This window comes from Pygocentrus nattereri, chromosome 5, assembly GCF_015220715.1.
Source record: "Pygocentrus nattereri isolate fPygNat1 chromosome 5, fPygNat1.pri, whole genome shotgun sequence".
NCBI lineage: Eukaryota > Metazoa > Chordata > Actinopteri > Characiformes > Serrasalmidae > Pygocentrus > Pygocentrus nattereri.
This window is the reverse complement of record NC_051215.1, coordinates 25,140,920-25,165,963: the sequence shown is the minus strand read 5'-3', so window position 1 is coordinate 25,165,963 and position 25,044 is coordinate 25,140,920. Positions and strand designations below refer to the sequence as shown.

Here is a 25,044-nt window from a genome sequence, read left to right as displayed (position 1 = left end):
TATAAATGAGCCAGAGTTAGCCTGAGAGGCTTGTTTCTGTCTGTTGTTTCTGCACACTAAAATAGGTATGAGGCATCCTAAAACAGCTTGAGATTAAAAGTATGAATAACCACTATAATTAAACATGTACAGAAGTTAACTTTTATTTCTATATTCTGCTTTTGTGGATGCCATAAGTGTGACAAATCAAAACCCTCCCATAACATTCCCGCTAGCCTAGATTCCTCAGTGTTTAAAACGGTTGCGGTCCTGCACCCAGGCATATTTGTTAACCAGAGCAGATTGTCCCTTTCAGCCTTGTCAATGACCCATGATGGTCATGGAGCACATCCCAGCTCCCCCAAGCCCCCTCAGCAACAGTGTGAATGTGAGCTGTGCCAGCACAATCCGCCTGTGTGTGCCTGCACTATTCATAGCCCTCAGACAGGGAGAATAGCCGGTCCAGCTCGGAGCCCAAGGAGCGCAAACGAGGCGCAGAGGATGCCATTGTGTGTAATCTTTGATGTATTACCCCGATCAGCCGCTGACTGAGAGCTGTGTCACAAAAACCTCCGTCATGCACGTCCTCAGCACAATAGAGTTCCCATCAGCCACTGTGTGCTGAGGGTCAATACAGGGGAGCTGGGATTATGCAAACCAGTTGCACGTACACTTCAGTCCTTTTACATTGATATTAAAATTAGAGACAGCATGAAATCTTCTCAGATAATGAAACTGATTTTTTATTTTGCTTTATTTGAAAAACACCAAACTTATTCTTCAGGTAAATTCTTGAATTATAATTTACAATATCAATATATGGCAGTTTTCTATCTGCCAACACTGGTATCGTAGATAGTGCCATGTCTACTTAAAATAAATACAGTTTTAAGTAATTCTCATAAAATGAATCACTGTTTTATTTGAAACTTGAATTAAGCTTGGATTTTCAATGAAGTGTTTCACATAAACCATATTGCCAGAAGCCTAATGAGGTTTATTGCTATGTGGTTAGATTTACTTCCAATTGCTACTATGAAAGCAGCAATAGTGACAAAATTGACCAGCCACTTATCATCTGTGACTGCTGGCAGGCCTAATGATATATTAGGGCTGATGTAGGTGTGTTTAGTTATGAAGACTGGTTTCTGTAAGATTTGGGTTTGGAGGGCTGGGGGGGCAAACTCCATATTAACACTCTTAATTTCAGAAAAATGTTGGATGAGCAAGTGTCTAAAAGCCCTGTAATTCAGTGCTGCACTAAACTTTTCAGTACACATTGTTGCCGCATCCACCAATGCATGCTAAGACTGTATTGTGCACAGTGATCATTATTCTGTCCTTATTGTGTGTAGTTTAACACAACTTGACAGATAGCTAAACAGCTGGGATCGAATAGATCAGTGTTAACTTTATCCAAATCTTTTTTGTTGTGAAACTGCAAACAAACATTACATATCTTCAGTTTTGGAAGACAATATGCTTACAAAATAGGCCACAGATATTTGTAAAGCAACTTGCTTTGTATCCACACGGTGTGATATAGAAAGGCATGTAACATTACTAACAGCATTTACAACTTACAGCTCAAGAAAATGTATGTAATATTCTACTCATCAGTATCGTAGAACATAATGCACAAGGTTTCACTCACAAACAGTGATGTCTAAGGCACAAAATGAGAGGATGGACAGAGATGAAATTACACCTGCTTCATCACACACAGCGCAAATCCAAGATAGCTGCACTGACCTCTAACCCTCATTATGTGACTTAACTAGCAAATCAGAAATAAGGAACACTTATTAGCGGTGCCATCTAGTGACTGTAAAATAGAATGGTCAATGTATAAAAGAACAGTCACAACACCCCCCGTCTGGTAAAATACCACTATACACTGTCAATCATTATTCTCCTATCTACGCTGGTGACATGAGATAAATGACTTGGGAAATTGGTCTGAGGAAAGTCTTTGCAGTTCCACCCTTAGTGACTCTCAGGTCCACTTTCCTGACTTTCCCATCAGTGCCAGGATAAACCTTTGTTACACAAGCCATAGGCCATTCGTTCCTTTTAGCTTGCATGTTCTTCATCAGCAGCAAGTCCCCCTCTTTGACACTGGACCTTTCAATCTGCCATTTTCTTCAGCTTTGTACAAATAAAACAAATAAAAACAGAATATGATGATTTGCAAATCCTTTTCAACCTATATTCAATGGAATACACTACAAAGACAAGATATTTAATGTTCAAACGGATAAACTTTATTGTTTTTTGCAAATATTCACTCATTTTGAATTTGATGCCTGCAACATGTTCCAAAGAAGTTGGGACAGGGGCATGTTTACCACTGTGTTACATCACCTTTCCTTTTAACAACACTCAATAAGCGTTACGGGAACTGAGGACACTAATTTTTGAAGCTTTGTAGGTGGAATTCTTTCCCATTTTTGCTTGATGTACAACTTCAGTTGCTCAACAGTCCGGGGTCTCCGTTGTCGTATTTTGTGCTTCATAATGCGCCACACATTTTCAATGGGAGACAGGTCTGGACTGCAGGCAGGCCAGTCTAGTACCCGCACTCTTTTACTACGAAGCCACACTGTTGTAACACGTGCAGAATGTGGCTTGGCATTGTCTTGCTGAAATAAGCAGAGATGTCCTTTAAAAAAAAACGTTGCTTGGACGGCAGCATATGTTGCTCCAAAACCTGTATGTACTTTCACAGATGTGCAAGTTACCCATGCCATGGGCACTAACACACCCCCAAACCATCAGAGATGCTGGCTTTTGAACTTTGCGCTGATAAGAATCCGCACAGTCCTTTTCCTCTTTGGCCTGGAGGACAAGACGTCCATGATTTTTAAAAACAATTTGAAATGTGGACTCATCAGACAACAGGACACTTTTCCACTTTGCGTCAGTCCATCTCAGATGAGCTCGGGCCCAGAGAAGCTGGCAGTGTTTCTGGGTGTTGTTGATATATGGCTTTCGCTTTGCATGGCAGAGTTTTAACTTGCACTTGTAGATGGAGCAACAGACTGTGTTCACTGACAGTGGTTTTCTGAAGTGTTCCTGAGCACATGTGATAATATCCATTACAGAATGATGTCGGTTTTTAATGCAGTGCCGCCTGAGGGATCGAAGGTCACGGGCATTCAATGTTGGTTTTCTGCCTTGCCGCTTACTTGCAGAGATTTCTCCAGATTCTCTGAAACTATTGATGATATTATGGACTGTAGATGATGAAATCCCTAAATTCCTTGCAATTGCATGTTGAGAATCGTTCTTAAACTGTTGGAATATTTGCTCACGCAGTTGTTCACAAAGTGGTGAACCGCACCCCATCCTTGCTTGTGAACATCTGAGCCTTTCAGCGATGCTCCCTTTAAACCCAATCATAACACTCACCTGTTTCCAATTAACCTGTTCACCTGTGGAATGTTCCAAACAGGTGTTTTTTGAGCATTCTTCAGTTTTCCCAGTCTCTTGTTGCCGCTGTCCCAACTTCTTTGAAACGTGTTGTAGGCATCAAATTCAAAATGAGTGAATATTTACAAAAAATAACAAAGTTTATCTGTTTGAACATCAAATATCTTGTCTTTGTAGTGTATTCAATTGAATATAGGTTAAAAAGGATTTGAAAATCATCGTATTCTGTTTTTATTTGTTTTACACAACGTACCAACTTCATTGGAATTGGGGTTGTAGAGTGCTTATGTATTTGTGCCTCCAGCGCTCCCAAAAGGTATTTGCAAGATGATATACTTGCTTCCATTTTTGCCAGAAGAGGTCCTTGGCGTTGAATGTTCCTGGCACAGGAAGAAGAGGGCCGAACTTTTGTGCTAGCAACATGGCTGGGGTCAAGACAGCAGGTGAATCAGGATCACTACAAATGGGAGCCAAAGGTCTTGCGTTCACTATTGCAGAGACCTCTGCCATAAACATAGACAACACTTTGTGTGTGAGTTGTAACTGGGGAGTATGCAAGAGCATAGAGTCCAGTATGCATCGACAGATGCCAGTCATCCTCTCCCAAGCCCCACCCACATGGGAGGCATGGGGAGGATTGAAAACCCAGCAATAACCTTCTTCGCTAAGGTAGGTTTTTATGCTTGGTTCTTCCGGACCATGAACAGTTCTTTACAAGCACCCGCAAAATTGCAGCCACAATCAGAGTGTACTTGTCTTACTGGGCCTCTAAGGATAAAGAAGCGTCGAAGTGCGTAATAAAGCTAGATGTGTCCATGGATTCAGTCAGCTAAATATGGACAGCACGGACACACAAGCATGTGAAGATGACTGTCCATCGTTTGTTACTTGTTACTTGTTACGAGTGCACTGCGAGATGACTGTCCAAGGTCCAGACACGTCTAGCCCAATGTAGGTAAAAGGAGGATCTGTTTTGAGGCAGTCTTCAGGGAGATTAGCCATTTTTTGTTCTATGGCTTTGCCTCTGAGCCTCTGACACTGAACACAGTGGTGGATGGCTATTAATGCAACTTTTTGCACCAATGATCCAAAATCCTGCACATGTTATGGCTCCATCTGTAAAAAGATGGCCTTGGTGCTTGGTCCGCTCATGAAAGTGGTTCACAAGTAGAAAAGCGTTGTGGCTTTTTCCGGGGATGATTGGATTTTTCTCTTCAAAGTGTGCCTGAGCATTATTCAGTCTTTCTCCAATCCTCAGAAGACCTTCATCATCAATGATTGGATTTAATTTCCTTAAAATATTGCTCTTGGAAATGTATTTTCCTGCCTTCAAAAGTGCTAACACGCCTGAATAGACTTCTTGCTGTACAGATCCAAGGATAGCAATTTTTGCTTAAGACTCTTCTACACTGCAAGGCATTGAACAATAATACCACCCACTGCAGGTGCTCTTCTCTGTGTTGGATTTTCAAGAGTGAATGACATGGCTAAGACAGGCGATGGCACGCAAGAGAGACTTCCAGCTGGAAAAGCATTGGAAGCGGTAAGATCCAAGTTTGTCATGAGTGACTTGGGCAGCCACACTGATGCAGTTTGAACGGATTTCAATGTCAGAGTCTGGGTTGATGAGCTTGTAAGATTTCTCTTCAGTGAAGAACCCATCAGGATCAGAGAGAAAGGTAGGTCCAGATAGCCGGATAGAATTATGAAAGTCTGAAGCAATTACAGAACGTGTAGCAACATCTGCAGGATTCAAACTTGAAGGTATGTAATACCACTGTTCTGGCCTGGTAGACCTTCAGAGTCTTTGCACTCTATTACTGACATAGATGTAGAAAAGCCTTGTTTGGTTGCAGATGTATCCTAGTACCACCTTACTGTCAGTGTACAACTCAATCGAGTCTGGTTTGACATCTATCTCCTCTGCAATGAGCTCTGCCAGTTCAGCAGATAAAACAGCAGCCCCTAGCTCCAAACAGGGAATTGTATGTGTGGAGGTAGGTGCCCGTTTTGCCTTCCCAAGAATGAACCAGTTCCTGCATGCTCCACTGGTATTCATCACCTTAAGATAAGCCACCACTGCAATTGCTACAGGGGATACATCTGAGAACACATGGATCTCTTTCCTTTGGGCCTTGGAGAGTGAAAGGTTCACAAAAGTTCTAGGCACTTCCAAATGTGTCAAATGCTGTAATGAACTCTTCCATGCTTCCCACAACAGCCTTTTTCTCTAATGGTAGTGCAGCGTCCCAATCCACAGACTCAGAAGTTAATTTAACAGTTTGCGATGGACAAGGAATTTGGCAATGTGACTTACTGAGGTGTCTTCACGTGTGGGAGGATGTCTTTGAGAAGCTGTACAAGCTTGGGCAAAAGGATGATCTGTTGGATCATGTGTTGACGTTTGCTGATATTTTTCTTTTTTAACATCTTTGAGCTTTGATGTAACATGGTGATCTGACCTTTCACCATAAAAGGAGAGACTGGGCAAACATGGTTCAGAGCCTTCCCAGACTTGATAAGCCTCACCTTCCTGTTTGCCACAACTTTGGTGAGGAAGGGGTGAAGGTGGTAGAAACTGGTGTAGTTGGGTTTGAAAATGCTGTTTTATGTAATTGCTCTTTTGAATCTACTGCAGGTAAATTGATTGAGATGTTCTTTTTACTTCCATCAAAGGTGAGCTCTGCAGCCTCTTCAAATACTCTTGCTTCAACCAATACTCTTTCTTGTTCTAAAACCATCAAGGTACTCTCCATACAGACCTTTTCTAGTCTAACAGCGGTTTCTTTGTTGATGAACTGGCTCGTGCACATGCTGCCTCTGCTCTTGCTCGAGCTTGAGCAGCAGCTATACTAGCTGCTGATCTTTTTGATGCTAAAGATGAACTAGAGGTGACTGACCTCATCTCTTTTGCTGTGCCTCTGTTTTGTCCGGTTCCTCCATAACTATCGACTTCTACAAGCATACAAGGTTGATGTAGGGGAGAACAACTGGCATAGATGAAGGCTTCACCACTGTTCCTGTGTTAGGTGCCTGCTATACAGTGTTTTTTCACTATTCTGTCCTTATTGTGGACTTATAGCTTAACACAACTTGACAGATAGCTAAACAGCTGGGATCGAATAAAGAGCTGGACCAAAGGCATTTCAGTGTCTTCAGTGTTTACTTTATCCAAATCTTTTTTGTTGTGAAACTGCAAATAAACATTACATATCTCCAGTTTTGGAAGACAATATGCTTACAAAATAGACCACAGATGTTTGTAGAGCAACTTGCTTTATATCCACACAGTGTAATATAGAAAGGAATGTAACATTACTAACAGCATTTATTACTAATAGTTCAAGAAAATGTATGTAATATTCTACTCATCAGTATCGTCAAACATAATAAAAGGTTTTACTCACACACAGTGATGTCTAAGGCACAAAACGTGAGGATGGACAGAGATGAAATTACACCTACAGGGGGTGCATTAGTCCCTATGGTAAGAATATATTGCATGTCTGTGATTCACCAGTAACACCGAAAGATATTGTGGCATCAGTGTAGAGTAAGACAAAGGGAAGGCCACAAATCTGCTGCGAAAAGTGCTCTTTTGTTAAACACAAAGCAGGAATTGCTGGAAAGGTCACTTCAAGCCATAGCTCTCCACTCTATACAGTGGACACAAACCTACTCTAACTGACCAAACTGCCCAACACAAAATGACACAATAAACAAAAAACATGTACCCTAGACCAGTGGTCCTCAGTCATGGTCTGGGAGTACCACTGCCCTGGCAACTGCAGTGTTTCCCCCTAAACTAAAATGTGCAGTGCAGTGGTACTCCAGGACCATTAAAAAAAAAGGTTGAAGTTCCGCTGCAATATTTATACACATTTTAAGCTATATTTGCTGCTTCTGTATGTTTTTTTCAGGGACATCAAGGCTTGTCTCAACATGGCCATGCCAAGGCAGGCTCTGCATGTGTTACAATAAAATGGCTGTGTAATCAGAGAGTGCGGGTGCTAGACTGGCCTGACTGCCTCTTATTGAAAATGTGTGGCACATTATGAAACACAAAATGCGACAGTAAAGGCCCTGTACGATTGGCCAGCCTAAGACTTGTAGAATGGAAAAATTACAAAAAAATCTGTCAAAACTGGATCAGGTGTCTTCAGTACCCAAATTAATTGTTAAGTAAAAGGTGATACAACAGAGTGGTAAACATGCTTCTGTCCCAACTTTACATTTGTATATTATAGAAAAAACAAACAAAAAAATAACAAACAAATACAGTAACGCTCATAAGGTAAAATGTCCAATATGAAGTTTTGTACTGTTTACAGTTTAATTCAGTTCAAACAGAATCATAAACAGAATTTATGAATCACTGCTTTCTGATTTTACTATCATTTTTCATGCAGAACCTCCTAACCTGCTGCTTATTTACCATAACAGGTTTCTCTCTCACTGCTTTCTGCAGATTTGCCGACTGCAGCAGCATCTATCAGCTGGGGAGCACCAGCAGGACCTGTTCCAGGATCAGCCGCTTATGTTTGTGTCTCCACTCTCCCAGCCGCCCTGCCGCAGCCTGGTGGAGCTCATTCAGCTGTGCGGGGGAAGCGTGTGCCGGAGTATTCGGCAGGCTGGCCTCTGCATCGGGCAGTACAAGGGCAAAAAACCTGAGGGGACCAAGTGTCTCTCAGAACAATGGATTTTAGGTGAGCTTTTTCAAATTACATGTGAATCTTCACACCAGCTTTGTTTGTTTTGTTTTTTTTAACATTCAGAAGCAGTGTTGAATGTGCGGAGATGCTATTCATATAAATAAATACTAATTATTAGTCATTATCAGGAATTAGGAATCATAATATCAGCAAATTAAAAAATATATATGTGTAGATTTAGAACCAGTATTTGATTATTTATTGTACTCTGGAAAAGTACAGTGTTTGGGCTGCTGCACAAAAATGTCAGTAGTTTATATATTTTGCTGCATGTATAACCCTAGAAAAATACATGCCATATGCTAATCTAGATAGATTTCAAATTTTTCTGTTTCATAAATATTAATGTATCAGCACCGGTATATGCATCGGCAGGTATGTATATGCGTGTAATGAAAGTAATGAATGTCTGCATCGGCTCACATTTCTCATATTGGTGCATCTGTGGTTATTATTATCGTCTTTTTTTTTTCTTTTTTTTTTACTGATTTTTAATATTACAAAACAAGCAAGTGATAATAGTACAGTTGACATAAGATTTACATTAAACAACATAATCCCCAGTCCAAGTATATAAATAAATAAATAAAATAAAATAAAATAATTCATTTAAAAAAAAACACTCAGCACTTAGCATCATTTTCCTAATTAATTTCCTTCATAACGTCTCAGAAATTCAGTCAACAGTGACCATATTTCATCAAATTTTACCCCCTTTCCTCTAACAATATAAGTGAGTCGTTCCAGTACAATATAGGATGCCATTTCCTTCACCCACATATGACTTGAGGGTATATCCATTTTCTTCCAGTACAAAGATATTAATTGCCTGGCCTGCAGGAGTCCAAAGTCAATCAATTTTAATTGTCTGGAAATAAAAACACAGTTCTCTAAATATATACCCATATAATATATACTCATATTTTTGCCTCCACAAGTACATTTACTCAAACAAACTTGCATGACTGATTTCCAGTCCTGCTGTAATTTTGGACATTCCCGTACACAGTGAAAGAGAGTACCCTATCCATCTAAACATTTACTACAATTATCTGGAATATCAGGAGACCAGCGATTCAGTTTGACTGGAGTTACATAGGTTCTCATCAACCACTTATATTGGAGGAGTTTCATTCTTGTATTAATTGATTGCTTTTGGGCTTTTAAACACTTAGTCCATCTCCTGGATCTCCTCTTGAATGTCAGATCTCCATGCGTCCAACCTATCAGTAGTGAATTCCTTATCGTGTGTTAATAAAGCTACATAGAATAAGGAAATATGTGCCCTATACCAAATGTCAATTGTGTTTTTTAAAAAGGGTTTTTTTGTCATTTTCTTTAAATTTGTTAGGCTTGCAGAATATAAATACTGATTTAATTGAAGGTTTGTTACTGATGTTTGTTCAATATTTATCCATGCCGGAGGTGTCTCATTTGAAAAACATAGCTGAACGCAGCTGTGCAGACCAGTAATACAATTTAAGATTAGGGAGTTGTAACCACCCCGTCTCATATGGCAGGTACAACAAGCGAAGTCTTAGTCTAGGTTTTTTATTATTCCAAATGAATCTAGTAAAAACTCTAGTAAAAAACACTTATTGGTCTAAGTGATGAGCACTCTGCGGCAGCTTTACAGGGTTTTAATATCAAAGTGATCATTGCCTGTCTCCGAGTGGGTGGGAGAGCCTCATTTTTAAATGCTTCTTCATTCATGTTAAAAAGTGGAATTATTCGTTTTTCTTTGAAAATTTTGTAAAATTCAATTGGGAAGCCATCTGGCCCAGGAGCTTTACCACTACTAATACTTTTGATAGCCTGTGAAATTTCTTCAATAGTTAGATTTCCATCTAACTCTAGTTTTGTGTCTTCTGTGAGTGTCTGAAACTGAAGTTGGTCTAAGAATATGTCTCGTTCTTCCGAGGCCTGGAAACAATCTGATTTATATAAATTCTCATAACATTGTCTAAAACTATCATTAAATTCAGATGGATCTACCGTTATCCTCCCTGAGGAGGTCTTTATACTATTAATGGCTCTTTCACTCCGCATTTTCTTAATTCTCCATGCCAAGAGTTTTCCCGCTTTCCCTCCTTGGTCATAATAAGATTGCCTCAACCACATTAGACTTTTTGCTGCTGCATCAGTAGATCATTTGTTCTATTCAGTTCTCATACGTAACAGTTCACTTTGCTTTATCGAGTCATCGCAAGTGTTTATACCTAACTCCAAAGATTTAATCTGTTTATCCAGGGTTTCCATTCGTATTTTTTGTTGCTTATTCTTTGCACTCGAATAGGTAATAATTTCACCTCGAATATATGCTTTAAATCCTTCCCATCTCACTGAGGCACAAGTTTGATCTGTGCTTAACTGAAAGTAGTTATCTATTTTCTCCCCTATGAATTTAACAGTCTGAATTCTGTAGCCATCTTGCTTGAAATCGCCAATTTGGGGGGTTACAGATAAAATTTTCTATGTGATTATTATTATATTCCTAGACAATTATTGATTATTTGTATCAATTCCATGAATATACATCAGTCGTATTATCCTATAATTGTTGTTTTTTACTGTTTTCATAATCTGAAGAAACGTGTGTAAGAACGCACTGCCTGAAATCTGTCATTGTTGTTTCTTATCCAGATTGTGTGACCCATCTTGTGCTACTTCCATATGACAACTACATTTTGGAGTGATGTGACCATCGCCTGTGGATCAGACTGTGATACTGTGACAGTTTTATCTCAGTAATATGTTCTCAGCTCATTTTTAGGTTTGACGTTTTTGTGTTTGTATGTTTTAGGACATTTGTGTTAAGTTGGTGTGTTACTGCGTAAGGCATTGTGAAATAAAACCACAAAATAAGTAAAGTGGTAGTTATTTTGGCTCAGAGCACATTTGGGTTCTTTGGTTGGCCAGAAACGTCCAGAGGCCGAATCTACCATATGGGTGTCCTCCTTGGTGCACCAAAAGGGTCCAAAAAAGGGCATATTTCAAACTATTTTAATGATGTGTTAACACCTTTTCAGTCATGAATATTTATGTTGAAATATCATATTTTTGTTAGATTAAAATAAAAAAACTTTGCTGCTGTCCTCTTTTTGGCCTACCCGACAAAAGCCTTGGCTGAGGAGTTGAATCTGGTTCAGTTCAGAACCAGCTACACTTCAGCAAAACCATCCCAAGATTTATTTCACAAAAGGTCTTCGGTTATTATCAGTGGGTTCGTGGGGATGGGGCACCAAAGCTGTACTGCCCAGGGGCACCCTAGAATCGTAATCTGGCCCTGAGTGGGACATGAGCTCTGATCTCTGGCGAGCCATGTTGCAAAAATGCTCAAGGTCATAGTGAAGTATCAGCCACTCTCCTCTGATTCAACAGAGAAGGCACAGACATTCTTGTTATATTGTTGAAATCTCGTTCTGCATTCTTGAAATGTCTTAATAAAGAACAAATAGTAAAACTGTGGGGGGTTTTGGTGATTTTAGAAACGTTTTGTGGTCGCTGCTGCTGCAAACGCTGCTCTCCACATGTTCGCCGTAGTGTAGGAGTAGTGAAGGGGAGTCGATTCTTTGACTCCAGCAAGTTCGGGATTCGGAACTGACTCTCGGTCTGTGACTCAGAGTCGAAATGGCTGGAGTTGAGTACTCGAGTCTGCTACGGAAAAGGTTCATTTTAATTATAAGGGCTTCAACAAAAAACGGTTTTAAACTAAAAGGAATGAGAAAAAAAAACAATAGTAAGCAATATTTTTCACAGAACATGTAACTGAAGTTGGCTTCCTTACCAGCGTATGATTCAAATTTTCTGTGCTGGCACTGCAGTTACATTGTTGCTTAACTGTAGGCTACATTCAGCTGCTCTGGGATGAAATTTTGGTTTGGTTAACTGGCTAATAGTGTTTGTTTTTTTTTTTCACCATTTTATTTTGTCTGATGCTTTTCTCAGTACATAATTCCAAGTTTTAGCTAGAGCTCCCTTCAGCAGCGTCTATACACAGTGGTTATGGTTGTTGTATATTGGTTCTAAATAGAGCTCATAGAACCCTTGAACCATCTTTATTTAAGAGTGTCCTTTTGCTGCTGTATCACCCGCTCTGGAGCGGTCAAGGCGCAAAATGGAGTCAAGGAGTCGATTCCAGAGGCGCAGGAATCGAGAGTCGGAGTCGATTCCATACCAGAAAACCCCAAACGACTCGCGCTTCACTAGAACGAAGGCGTCGTCCTCGCCGTAGCAACCGGTATCGCAGAAACTCCTGTTTCGCCAGCCAATCAGCGGCCGCGACACTGCCGTGCGGCTGATGTCACTTCTTGCAACATGGGGTCTGTGGCGGTGACTTCGGCGCAGCGAGAGCGGACACCGAGCTAAACTTAGATTTCGGAAGAAATTTCAGAAGTTTTTCTAGCCGGTTCGAGCCGATTTACAACCCCCGGGAGCTTAATACTGAACCCCGCGGCGTTATGTGGTCCCGGTAATGAGCTACATGCTAATTAAAGGTGGCTAGGCGGACTCGGTTTGAAGCCCCACTTAACGTTAGTTTACTAAAGTTAGCATTTAGCTCCATTTTTAACCGCAGCCTGTGTTTTTGCACTTCCCCCCCCAAGAAACGCGCACATAAGGCAGATAATCTCGCTTCTGTGAAGTAATTCTACATGTTTGTGTGTTTAGAGACTTCATTTGGGAGTTGCTAACTTAACTTAGCCACTGAATGTAAAATAGATGCAACAAACCGGAGTGTTTTGATATGAACGGAACGCCCACAGAAACTTCCGGAACGAGCTCTGTGTCAGTGGAGAAGTTTGGGCCTTTCGCTCGTCACTGACACCCCATGCCTGTCAGTCATTAGTCTGCACCGTGGTTAGTCAACTCCGTTTGCACACCGCCTTTCCAGTTCGTTTTCTGCCCCAAAATGCTGCTTTCCTTGGTCGTGCACACCTACTCTCTGCGGTACTGGTTTCCAGCCGCGGTAATGTTAGGCACTGCCCCGGCTTACTTGCTGTCCTGGGGCGTCTGGCGTCTCCTGTCAACTGTCCTGCCAGCCAGACTGTACCACAGAGTGGACGACCACATCTACACAGTCTACCAGAGCATGGTCCTGTTCTTCTTCGAGCATTACACAGGTGTCGAGGTAAGAGTCTGACTTATCCAGAAGCTTCATAGTTTTAAGAACATCTTGTGATTTCTGCTCTTCCATTTGACTGTGAAATCTGTGCCAGGATGCTTTTGGGAAACCCAGCCCAGAGAACTACGTTAGCCTCTTATTTTGAAACTTTTTTTTATCCTGTATGGGTTAAATGGCACAAAATACTGTTTTTTTACATTTTGTGTATCAAACACATCACTTTTTAATTTGGGAACTTCAGGGAAAACATGCATGAAATGACACCAAACATGTTGTGCAACCACTTTTGTCCTCCACCCACACCTGTCCCAACTCGTCTCACCCACACGTGTGTGTGTGTGTGTGTGTGTGTGTATGTATATGTATATATATGTATATGTGTGTGTGTATGTATGTATGTATGTATGTATGTATGTGTGTATATATATACACACACTCATCTCATACTCACATTATCAGTTCCTTTCAGTTGTATCCTGACTATAGCTGGATTTGCTCTATTAACTCCAGCTGAAGATAATTCTAAATAAAGGATGTCTAAAACGGATTGCAACCAGAGTGTGAGGTGGAAGTTGTGCTGAACTGTAATTTTTTTGTCAGCTGTCAGGCTTGCTAACTATAGTTTGTGTACTCCCTAAGCAATAGGAAAATTGGAGTTGTCAGATAATGCAGATATAATTTCAGTCACCCTATTCTGACAAACACATCTGGACAATCCCAAAATCTATGCATGAATGTTCATTAAGTATTATTACAGTATGTATAGTAAGTGAGAAGCCAGTCCCATCGGGTGTTTTTTTTTTTCCTTAGAGTTATATACCAAAGACATCATAATTCTGTTATACACAACAGTTTTCTAACTTTTTTTTACAACCTTTTTCAGCTAAACTAGCTGGTTTCTCATTGGCTCATTGGTTCAGCACCTCTGGGCTGAAACACTCCTTGTAACGTCAGTGTGAGAGGGCTAAAGTAGCTGGCTGAGTGAGGAGCGCCACAGGCGGTGCATATATTTAGCCCTGCTGGGTTAATGGCTAACAGCTAATCCCAAGAGACTGGCTTTTCCTCCCACTCTGTTTTCTCTAAGCTAACTCATTAACCTATTACTTAGTCTAATGTCATTCCTTTGACAATAAACTGGACTGACTTACCTCAGACTGCAGCTGACCGTACTAATGGTAAGGGAATGGTAATGGTAAGGGAGTGTTTTCAACTGTTTGAACATCATGTTATCTGCGTTTATTTTTGTACCAGTCTAAAGGCATCAACAAAACTAATACCTTAAAAAGAATTTCAACCGGTATACCAGACAAACTGGTATATTGTCTACTAGTTTATCCTGTCTGTTCACTTTCATTGGGAAATGTGTGGAAAGGAAAATCCAACAATTATAGATGATCTGTGAACATCAGTGAAGAATATATAGACAGTAGTTTATTAAATAATTTTAAAGACTTTAGGATAATGTGACAAAAGTCTGCCCACCAGAACTCTAACCCCACAATCTCACCCTGTAAGAAATTGTTTTTTTACCATGTATGACTTACTAAATTCATATTGTTCTTTCAGTTCTTTCAGAAGTAGCCTGTTTAGGCTCATTTTACATTATCTAATTAGTCTACAGCAGTTTATCCCCACCCTCATTCATATTGAAGTCATAAGGAGTGTTTAAGCTCTGAGTGCTTTTGTAAATGAAGCACAACACATGACAGAAAATCGGAGCAGAGCTTGTTTGTCTTAATTTATCTTGTCTTAAAAGCACAGTAATGAGAACAGCTTGTTTAATACTGAGTGCTAAAGAGAGGTTGGAAATGGTCATGTAGAAATGAACGATGACATTTTTGGTTCATAAAACCACAACAAATTAAAAGAAAAAATAAAATGCAAGAAAAATGTCAGCCCTGTTAAATATTTAAACTATTTGTATATGTAAAACAAGTCTAGGTCTGTGCTCAGAGATACACTAACATGACTGAAGCCACAATTTCTGTCACAGCTTTATACTTCATAGACATTTAACTACTGCAGCTGAGCATGCTTATGGGTCACAGGGGCCAAGGCAACAAAGTAAAGTTTTGGAAGCAGGTATCACTTAAAAAATTGACATTTTATACAAATGAACGTGTTAAAAGAGCTGCTGTTACACTGAGAGACTTTTGCTGCAAGAGCTAAACAATATGACGTAATCTAGATCACATGAGTACGGACCGGGTCCACTATGGTCACCACAATGGCTGTGCATTAATTAATGTAAATTTTCTAACAAGTATTATCTTTTTTTTTTTTTTTTTTTTTTTTTTTTTTTTTTTTTTAAAGTAACACATTTTTTGACTAAAGCCTTTTTGTTAATTGTACAACCCCATTTTCAAAAAAGTTGGGATGCTGTGTGGAATGTAAATAAAAACACTACAGAGACAACATATCTAATGTTGAAACTAAGAAATTGTATTGTTTTTTTTGTTTTTTTTTTTTAATATATGCTCATTTTAAATTTGATGCCAACAACACATTCCAAAAAAGTTGGGATGCTGAGTGGAATGTAAATAAAAACATATTTTTAAAGGAAAATACTACAGAGACAACATATCTAATGTTGAAACTAAGATATTGTATTGTTTTTTTAAATATATGCCCATTTTAAATTTGATGCCAACAACACATTCCAAAAAAGTTGGAGCGGGAGCCTGTTTACCACTGGAACTGAGGAGACACTGCTGTGGTTTTGAAAGTGAGATGCTTCCAATTTTTGTTTGATACAGGATTTTAGCTGCTCATCAGTTCGGGGCTCATTTGGCTCATTTCATAATGCACCACATGTTTTCAGTGGGTGACAAGTCTGGACTGTAGGCAGGCCAATTTAGCACCTGGACTCTTTGAATACAGAGCAATGTTGTTGTAATACATGCAGAAATTTGCTGAAATAATCAAGGCCTTGCTGAAATAATCAAGGCATTCCCTGAAAGAGATGTCTGGATGGCAGCATATGTTTCCAAAACATGTATATATAGTTCAGCATTAATTGCCTTCATTGATGTGCATGTCACCCATGCCATGTGCACTAATGCCCCCTATACCATCATGAATATTGGCTGTTGAACTGTTCACTGATAATACGCTGAGTGGTCTTCAGCCCGGAGAGCACTGTCCAAATCATCTTGATTCACTGGACCACAGGACACTTTTCCACTTCACCTCAGGCCATTTAAATGAGCTTGGGCCCAGAGAAGGCAGTGGTGTTTCTGGATCCTGTTTATCTTCTCTGCATTTTAGAGTTTTAGCTTGCATTTGTGGATGCAGTAATGACCTGTTTTTATAGACAGTGGTTTTCAGAAATGTTTCTGAAATTCTGTAGTGATTTCCACTACAGAATCATGTCTGTTTTTAATACAGTGCCGCCTGAGGACCCAAGGATAATTGCCAGCTTATATTGGTTTTTGGCCTTGTCCCTTGCATACAGAGATTTTTCCAGATTCTCTGAATTTTGTAATATTAATATGCACCATAGATGATGAAAAGCAAAAGTTCTTTGCTGTTGTATGTTAAGAAATGTTATTCTTGAATTGTTGCAGTACTTAATTGTGCAGTCTTTCACAAATATATATGATGTGCATATACAATAAAAGTTTCCATTACTCTTACCACAAATTCTTAACTTTGGCCACAAGATTTATTGGTGTGGTGGCCAGAGTGACCTGTAATCTAGTGCAGGGTTTTTCAACCTGTGGTTTATGGGCCTGAACTCTGGGGACATCTTAGTGGGCCGGTAACCTCACTTTAAGTCATAAAAACATAAGTGGAAAATAGATTAACGTATTAAGAATTAAAGAGTAAAATTTTTCAAATTGTAAACAATATTTGTAAAAATTAAAGCTCTTTACAGACCCTCTCGTAATAAAATAATAGTGAAGATATGCATTTGATTTTGGCTCATGGATCAGAGCATATTTTTTGCCAAGAACCAGTCGCGTGATTCTCAGATTGATAAATCAGTGACAAAGAAGCAGATATAAAGTAAAGTTAATCATTATTTGTTGATTTTGACAACGCTAATCCAAAAGCCCCGGTGAGTGGCGTGAAGTTTAGCTGTTTCAAATTAATCAATTAAACACCCTCAAAACTAAAGGGAAATCTTTCAGTGAAAATGTGATGTACTACAGCTCCAGATCACAGATCACAGTCCACAACCACTTCGTACTTTTTTTTTTTTTTTACCCTTTACCCCTTTTTTAACATATCTGCAAATATATTTTTTGGCATAATTGCACATTTTGGGACATTTCTTTGTTTTTCTTTCTTTGCTTCTTTGTTGAGGCACTGATTCTCAGGTTTTCAGTATCAGCTCTTAAGAAAAGAAAAAAATGAAAAGTTGATTTTCTTTGTATTTATAAATGGGTGGGCCTTGATATAGAAAAGATTGGTAACCCCTGATCGAGTGTCTACCCCGTGTAGTCTTCAGAACTGAAGCAAAATTGCTTGCGAAGGTGGCGGAACCCTATATAGATGTATAGAAACCCTAAATGGATAAATGCATCCAATGGGCAAATATATTCAGTTGGTTATAGTATAAAAGGTCTGTTACACTATAGACTGAGAAAACTCCTTCTAGGCTAGACTGCAGTAGAGATGAACTGCACATTGCTTTTTACATTTTACCTATTCAAGCACAGTAGGTAGTTTATCTGGCTCTCTCACTCTGTTGCAACGTGGACCTGTCTGGCTGTAATGTAGACTATCCTAGCTGACTTGCAGAGCAAGTTCAGTGAACCTCTATCACACCGACACACCTGAAAAGGTGCAAGTTTTAACTGTGCTGCACATCTGATTGGTGAAGTGTTGTTGGACACGGTCAGTCACTGTAGGTTAGCGATACTGTGATATCATTGTATCAGTAAATCACCTTATTTATGCCCTGGCTGATAAGGTGCACACAAGGGTGTGTTCACAAGGCAGAGTGGATGTGGTGCCAGGTCACAATCTTTAGTCTGTTGGTTTGTGCTGCCTTGATTGATCTTATCCCAGCATAACCAGTCTTTTGTTAATGTGTAAATTTTATTGAAGAAAAAAAAGCCGTGTTTGCAGGGTTTTGTAGTAAAATGGTCATAATAGCAAAAAGGAAGATTGCTACTGTTTCATATTTAGATATTATCAAAAGTGCTTTACAGTTTGGGAAGACTTGGTGAAAGCAGGGAGGAAACATTACAGGTTAATTAAAATAAACAAAAACACAATGTGTAGCTGATTTAGGGCTCAACGTCATCACAATAAATCTGGAAGGCCACAGGGCTACAAGCATACATAAGAAATTTGGGCCCAATCCCATTTCTTCTTTTTACTCCACCCTTTGTTTTCAAGTGTCACCCTACACCATTGAAACTGAGTTACAAGGGCTAGTGGTTAAAATCTTGTCCTACATAATGGGACCCTCAAAAAAAAATTTAATAAAAAAAAATAAAAGACCCGGCCCATCTCCAGGGATAGCAGAGGTGGGTTAAGTTCAGCTCCTTACTGCTGGGCTTTAGTTACATTTAGTGCATCCTATGCCTTGAAAGAGGGAGGGGGGCAGTTATTTATTATTGCCAACCGCTAATTCATTGGTGATACAAAGCTGAAGTCAGATATTCACCAGCTTCTTGTTCGAATTTTTCCTGTTTCACCTTAAATGGTGCAGCAGTTACATTCAGGTGTCAATTCAGCTGGACTATTTAAGGTGGAACGTTAGCTAGCTAGCTACCAAGACATTAGCATACTATTAGCGTTTTTTTTATGCTTGTTATGAAATTACCAAAATACATTGAAAAGGCATTAAACTAAGATAATACAGCGGTTATCATGTTTTTTTAACAGAGAAAATACTTAGTTGTGGTTTCTTTGGCCTCTTGTTCAGCCATTTTGCTGGTTTTTCCTTTTTTTTTTTTTTCCCCTCAATCTGTTTGGAGGGCCATGTAGCCCTAACACTTCGCCCTGCCCCTCAATCTCAACAAGAATCAGGACACACTACTCCTAAACTTGAACACACAGAACAGAGGGCTAAGGGCTAAGTGGTAGGGGCGAGGGATGAAATGAGACTGGGCCTTAGAATGGAATGAAAAAAAAATCGCTAAAACAATCCCTGAAAATAAGGCCCAGTCCCATTTCACCTCTTGCCCCTAACACTTAGCAATACCCCTCCATTTTACGCATTCACGGCTAGGGGTAGGGGTGTCCTAATTGTTGAGGTGGAGGGTTAGGGTGAAGCGTAAGGGCTACATGACCCTTCAAACGGAGATTTTTCAAAGGTGCGCTACAAACAGAGGGTTATGAGAAAATTCCCAGAATGCTGTGCGAATCATCGGCAAGATGGCTGCACAAGTGGCCAAAGAGACACATAAATTTAAGTATGTCTCTGTTAAAAATCCGCTGTATTGCAAGAACCATCTTAGTAGCGTTTTATGGTCATTTCCTTCATAACATGCATACTAATCTCTAGAAATACACTGATGTCTCGGTTGCTACCTAGCAAAATTTCCCATTCTACCTTAAATGGTGCAGCAGTTACTTTCTGGTACGTGAGGTTGCTGCATCATTTAAGGTGGAACGGGAAAATTCTATGATGAAGCTGGCAATTAAAAAGCTAAGTTCAGCTTCATATCACCGAAGAATTCTTGGTGGCGATAATAATTGTCATCCCCCTCTTTGAAGGCATATGATGCCCTAAATGTATTTAAGCAGTGAGAAGCTAAGTACGCTGTCATAGAACATGGACTGGATATTACGCATCACTTTCAAGTCAGAATGCTTTGGAAAATTTTAGAAATTTGAATGTTTCACAACAAAGAGAAGTTAATGGCAAGAGCAGAAGAAATACAGATTTCTGGGTCACTGTTTGAATTTGAGTAGATTTCTGACGTTGGCAATAAGTACGATTACAAGTGCTTTACAATCGGATAGAAAATCAGATTTTGTTAGTAATCCGATCAACACAAATATGGGGGAACTCCAGGTCTACGAGTCAGACAGTAATCAAATTTCTGCTTTACAACCAGCCATTAAACTCACAGAAGCAGATGTAAACATAATGTAAACCTCAGACTTCATGCTGTGGGTTTTATTTTTTAAACACTGCACCACTTTACCTGAAAATATGAACATACATCATCTAGAATGAAAAAGATGAAAAATATTTGAATCCTTCATTTCATCAAGAATCTACTTGACACTTGCGTTTCAGTGGCGCTCCATAAGTGTTTTGCTGCAGTGCTGCTTGCTTATTTCCAGTCCCGCAGTCTGTTTTCACACATGCGCAGACTGAGAAATCCGAAAGAAATCAGACTAAGATTCACATGCTCTGAGAATTGTGTTTACTGAGCTAAAATACAGTTCTCTTTATCAGATTTCTTGATCGGATTTCCAGACCTTACTCCTATCTAAGAAATCGGCTATTTGAGTAATCAGATAATTGCAGAAATCTGATTATGATAGGAGTATTGAGTCCATGTAAACACCCTCAGTATTTATGCATTTGTACCACAAGGTACAGTTGCCCCCCCCCCCCATTTCATTCTTTTAGTCTTATCTTTTCCATTGAAACTTGTGTTCAGATGACTGTAATGTACTCAACTGACAAACCAAATGCTAATAAATTCTGAAATTCTTGTTATGCTAGTACTATGAAATTGAGTGACATCCCATTCTTAATCCATAGGGTTTAATATGATGTCAGCCCACCCTTTGCAGCTATAACAGCTTCATCTCTTCTGGGAAGGCTTTCCACAAGGGTTAGGAGTGTGTATATGGGAATTTTTGACCATTCTTCCAGAAGTGCATTTGTGAGGTCAGACACTGATGTTGGACAAGAAGGCCTGGCTCACAGTCTCCGCTCTAATTCATCCCAAAGGTGTTCTGTCGGGTTGAGGTCAGGACTCTGCGGGCAGGTCAAGTTCTTCCACACCAAACTTGCTCATCCATGTCTTTATGGACCTTGCTTTGTGCACTGGTGTGAAGTCATGTTGGAACAGGAAGGGGCCGTCCCTGAACCTTTCCCACAAAGTTAGGAGCATGAAATTGTCCAAAATCTCTTGGTGCTGAAACATTGAGTTCCTTTCACTGGAACTAAGGGACCAAGCCCAGCTCCTGAAAAACAACCCCACACCATAATCCTCCCTCCACCAAACTTTATACTTGGCACAATGCAGACAAGTACCGTTCACCTGGCAACCACTAAACCCAGACTCGTCCATCGGATTGCCAGACAGACAGGCGTGGATTCGTCACTCCAGAGAACACGTCTCCACTGCTCTAGAGTCCAATGGCGGCGCTTTACACCATTGCATTCAACGCTTTGCATTGCGCTTGGTGATGTAATGCTTGGATGCAGCTGTTCGGCCATGGAAACTCATTCCATGAAGCTCTCTATGCTGTTCTTGAGCAAATCTGAAGGCCACATGAAGTTTGGAGGTCTGTAGTGATTGACTCTGCAGAAAGTTGGTGACATCTGCGTACTATGCACCTCAGCATCCACTGACCCCACTCTGTCATTTTACGTGGCCGACCACTTTGTAGCTGAGTTGCTGTCGTTCCCAGTCGTTTCCACTTTGTTATAATACCACTGACAGTTGACTGTGGAATATTTTAGTAGTGAGGAAATTTCACTACTGCACAGGTGGTGTCCTATCACAGTTCCACACTGGAATTCACTGAGCTCCTGAGAGCGACCCATTTTTGTAGAAGCAGTCTGCAGGCCTAGATGCTTGGTTTTATACACCTGTGGCCATGGAAGTGATTGGAACACCTGAATTCAATGATTTGGATGGGTAAGCGAATACTTTTGGAAATATAGTGTGTGTACAGTTGTATGCAAAGGTTTAGGTGTCTCATATAGGGAGCAAAATTAATATGGCATTTCTGTTCATTTTTTGTGTACAGTTTCTACTTATTTGCTGATTTCAACAATAGGAGGGGGATGTAGAATATAAGAGCATTACACAGCATTTGTTTTCCCAATATGTTAAATTCAGCAAATAAAAATTGTGTATTAAAACTCAGAACCATTAGCCATTAGTTAAACCTCTGCGTTTAACCTATCCGTGCAGTTTAACGCCCACATACATACACACTAGTAAACACACACACTAGGTAGGGGCAGTGAGCACACTTGCCGCAGCACCCGGGGAGCAGTTGGGGGTTAGGTGCCTTGCTCAAAGGCATTTCAGTCATGTACTGTCGGCCAAGGGGATTGAACCGGCGACCTTCCAGTCACAAGGCTGGTTCTCTAACCTCCAGCCCACGACTGCCCCAAGAAACTCTTTTAAAAGTTTGACATAAAATTTTACTAGGGGTGCCCAAACTTTTGCATACAGCTATGTGTGTTTATGACTCAAAGTTTGTACAAGTCTGTGCAAAAGCTTCTTAGTAGATCAGATCCACATGACAGTTCTCTAAACACGAGCTTCAGTGGAAGAATGAACAAGTTTGACCTTCTTGTACAAAGGCCTTAAATGGTTGGTGTCACAGCTTAAATTTAAATAATGATCTAGAAATAGTGCAGAATATTGAAATGTTGTCTTCATTTGACTTGTCAAGACTTTTCTTTGTTTAAATTCTTCAACTTTCTGTTGTTAATTTCCAGGTTTACATCCCAGCTTTGCAATATGGTCTCAGACTTTTAGACCCAGTGTGTATATTTTGTAGTAAATCTTACAAGTAGCCACTCAGCCTGTGACAATTAACTTTGCCTCTGGGGTCACATGTAACATTTCCACTCACTCTTTTTTCTGTTGAATTGTGCACAAATAGCAGGGACTGTAAATAAAGTTTAATAATTATTATTATTGTTATTGTTATTATTGGCATATGTCCGTGGGGATATTTTGGTTTGTTCATCTGACTTTACATGCCCAAATCGTTAGTCAAATTATTCAGTAACTGTATGAAATAAATGTAATTTTTTTTAAAGTTCCCCTCAAATTAACAGAACATGTGTTTTATGATCATAAACATATTGCTAAATGTTTACAATTTACTGCTGAAAGCCAAAAATCTCAGATGCTCTGTATTATTTTATAAAAATAATTTTTACAGAGCAGATCACTGAAGAGACGCCTTCTGTTTATAGTTTATAGCTCAGATTTGGGGGAAAATGGGTCGAATTTGAGGAGAAAAAAGTTCAGCTTCTTTTATTATAAGGGTTTAAAATGACATCACCATCTATTTGACTGGAAAGATGACAGTTACGGCCTCATATAACACCCACCTTTTGAAGGAAGCTTATGAAATATGAAAGTTGATGAAGTAAAGAATATGATAAAGTGCATTTTGGAACCACTGGTGGTTCCAAGGAGTTAAAAAGGTTAACTAATTAACAGTTTCTTAGGTAACCCGGGATCACAATTAGAGAAGACGGATCTCTTTCAGTTTAAAAGTCGTGTAGTCTGTTGCTCAGCAAAATGGAGAGTATCTGTTGCAGATCTGAAACAGGTTATCAGTAAAAAAATCTAGTTTAGATCAGTTTAAAGTTTAAGGTCTCCATGACCTGTGTTGGGAAACACTGGATCTACAGCAGTGTTGCACAACTCTGGTCCTATTGGTGTCCAGCATAGTTTGTCGATTTTGCTGCTCAGAAACATCTGATTTATCTCATGTCTGTTAGTTGCCAGGTTAAGTGAATGTGTTTGAATAGGAAAGCTATCAAACAGCTCTGGACACAGGCCTTCCAGGTCAGTGTGTCCTTGACCTGCGTCAGTGAAATTTAACTTTAGAATAAGCTTTGTCTGTTAGTGCTGTTACTCTGTGTAATATTAACTGTAACATCAAGATTTTGGAGATGATTGCAGTGTGTCAAGATTTCTTTTGTCATTTAATCATTTGTCTCTTTCTCATATCATGAATAAATAGACATCACTCCAGCCTGTTCTCTAACCTTTTAGTTATGCAGCCAGATTGATTCTTGTGTTCTAACATTAACTTTCCTTATTTGTTGGCTCAGATTGTCATTTATGGAGACATACCAAAGAAAAAGGAGAATGTCGTCTATCTTTCCAACCATCAATCCACAGGTAAGTCTGAGTGTAATCAGCAGTGATGAAGTAGGCTGTAAAAACCATCAGTAATATGTATGCAGTCTTTTTTTTCTTCAGTTATTTACCAGTACATTCTGATTCTGACCAGTGAAAGTAAATAACACGTTCTTAATTGATTTGTCCATCTGACTTTACATGACCAAATCGTGTCAAATTATTCAGTAACTGCAAGTAAATTTACATTTTAATTTTTTTTCCTTTTTAAAGCTCCCTCAAATTAACAGAACATGTGTTTTATGATCGCACACATTATGCTTACAATTCACTGCTGAAAGCCAAAAATCTCAGACGCTCTTTGTATTATTTTATAAAAGTAATTTTTACAGAGCAGATCGCTGAAGAGATGTCGTCTGTTTATAGTTCATAGCCCAGATTTGTAGAAAAATGGCTCGACTTTCAGTAGAAAAAAACAGCTTCTTTTATTATAAGGGTTTAAGTCTATTTGATTGGAAGAGTTACAGCCTCAAACGACACCCAGCTTCTGAATGTAGCTTATGAAATATGAAATTTATGAAGAATATGATGAAGTGTGTTTTGGAACCACTGGTGGTCTGTTAATTTGAGGGAAGCTTTTTTTTTTTTTTTTTTTTTTTTAAGTCATAATTTTAATTTATTTTACAATTATTTCATACTGGATAATTTTCCCTACAATTTGGTCACGTAAATTCAGATGGGAAAACCAAAATATACCCTGGGTTCACTACACAACTTTTAAAGTCTTAAGTTATTGAAAGACTGGGCATCTCTG

General features: G+C 39.4%; 2 protein-coding genes across 3 annotated transcripts in view; both read left to right on the top strand.

Annotated features, from left to right (window-relative positions):
• The window catches only part of mcph1 (microcephalin 1), a 67,961-nt gene extending 56,973 nt beyond the window's left edge, over positions 1–10,988 (top strand). For both annotated transcript variants that reach the window (XM_017694093.2, XM_017694092.2), the window contains 2 exons: positions 7,880–8,117; positions 10,767–10,988. In XM_017694093.2, coding sequence (XP_017549582.1) covers positions 7,880–8,117; positions 10,767–10,819 — 291 coding nt within the window. In that variant the 3' untranslated portion in view covers positions 10,820–10,988. The remainder of the gene's footprint in view (positions 1–7,879; positions 8,118–10,766) is intronic.
• A 1,403-nt stretch (positions 10,989–12,391) lies between these two features.
• Positions 12,392–25,044, top strand: part of agpat5 (1-acylglycerol-3-phosphate O-acyltransferase 5 (lysophosphatidic acid acyltransferase, epsilon)) — a 28,550-nt gene continuing 15,897 nt past the window's right edge. Inside the window, exons 1-2 of the mRNA XM_017694096.2 lie at positions 12,392–13,251; positions 24,203–24,272. Coding sequence (XP_017549585.1) covers positions 13,033–13,251; positions 24,203–24,272 — 289 coding nt within the window. The 5' untranslated portion in view covers positions 12,392–13,032. The remainder of the gene's footprint in view (positions 13,252–24,202; positions 24,273–25,044) is intronic.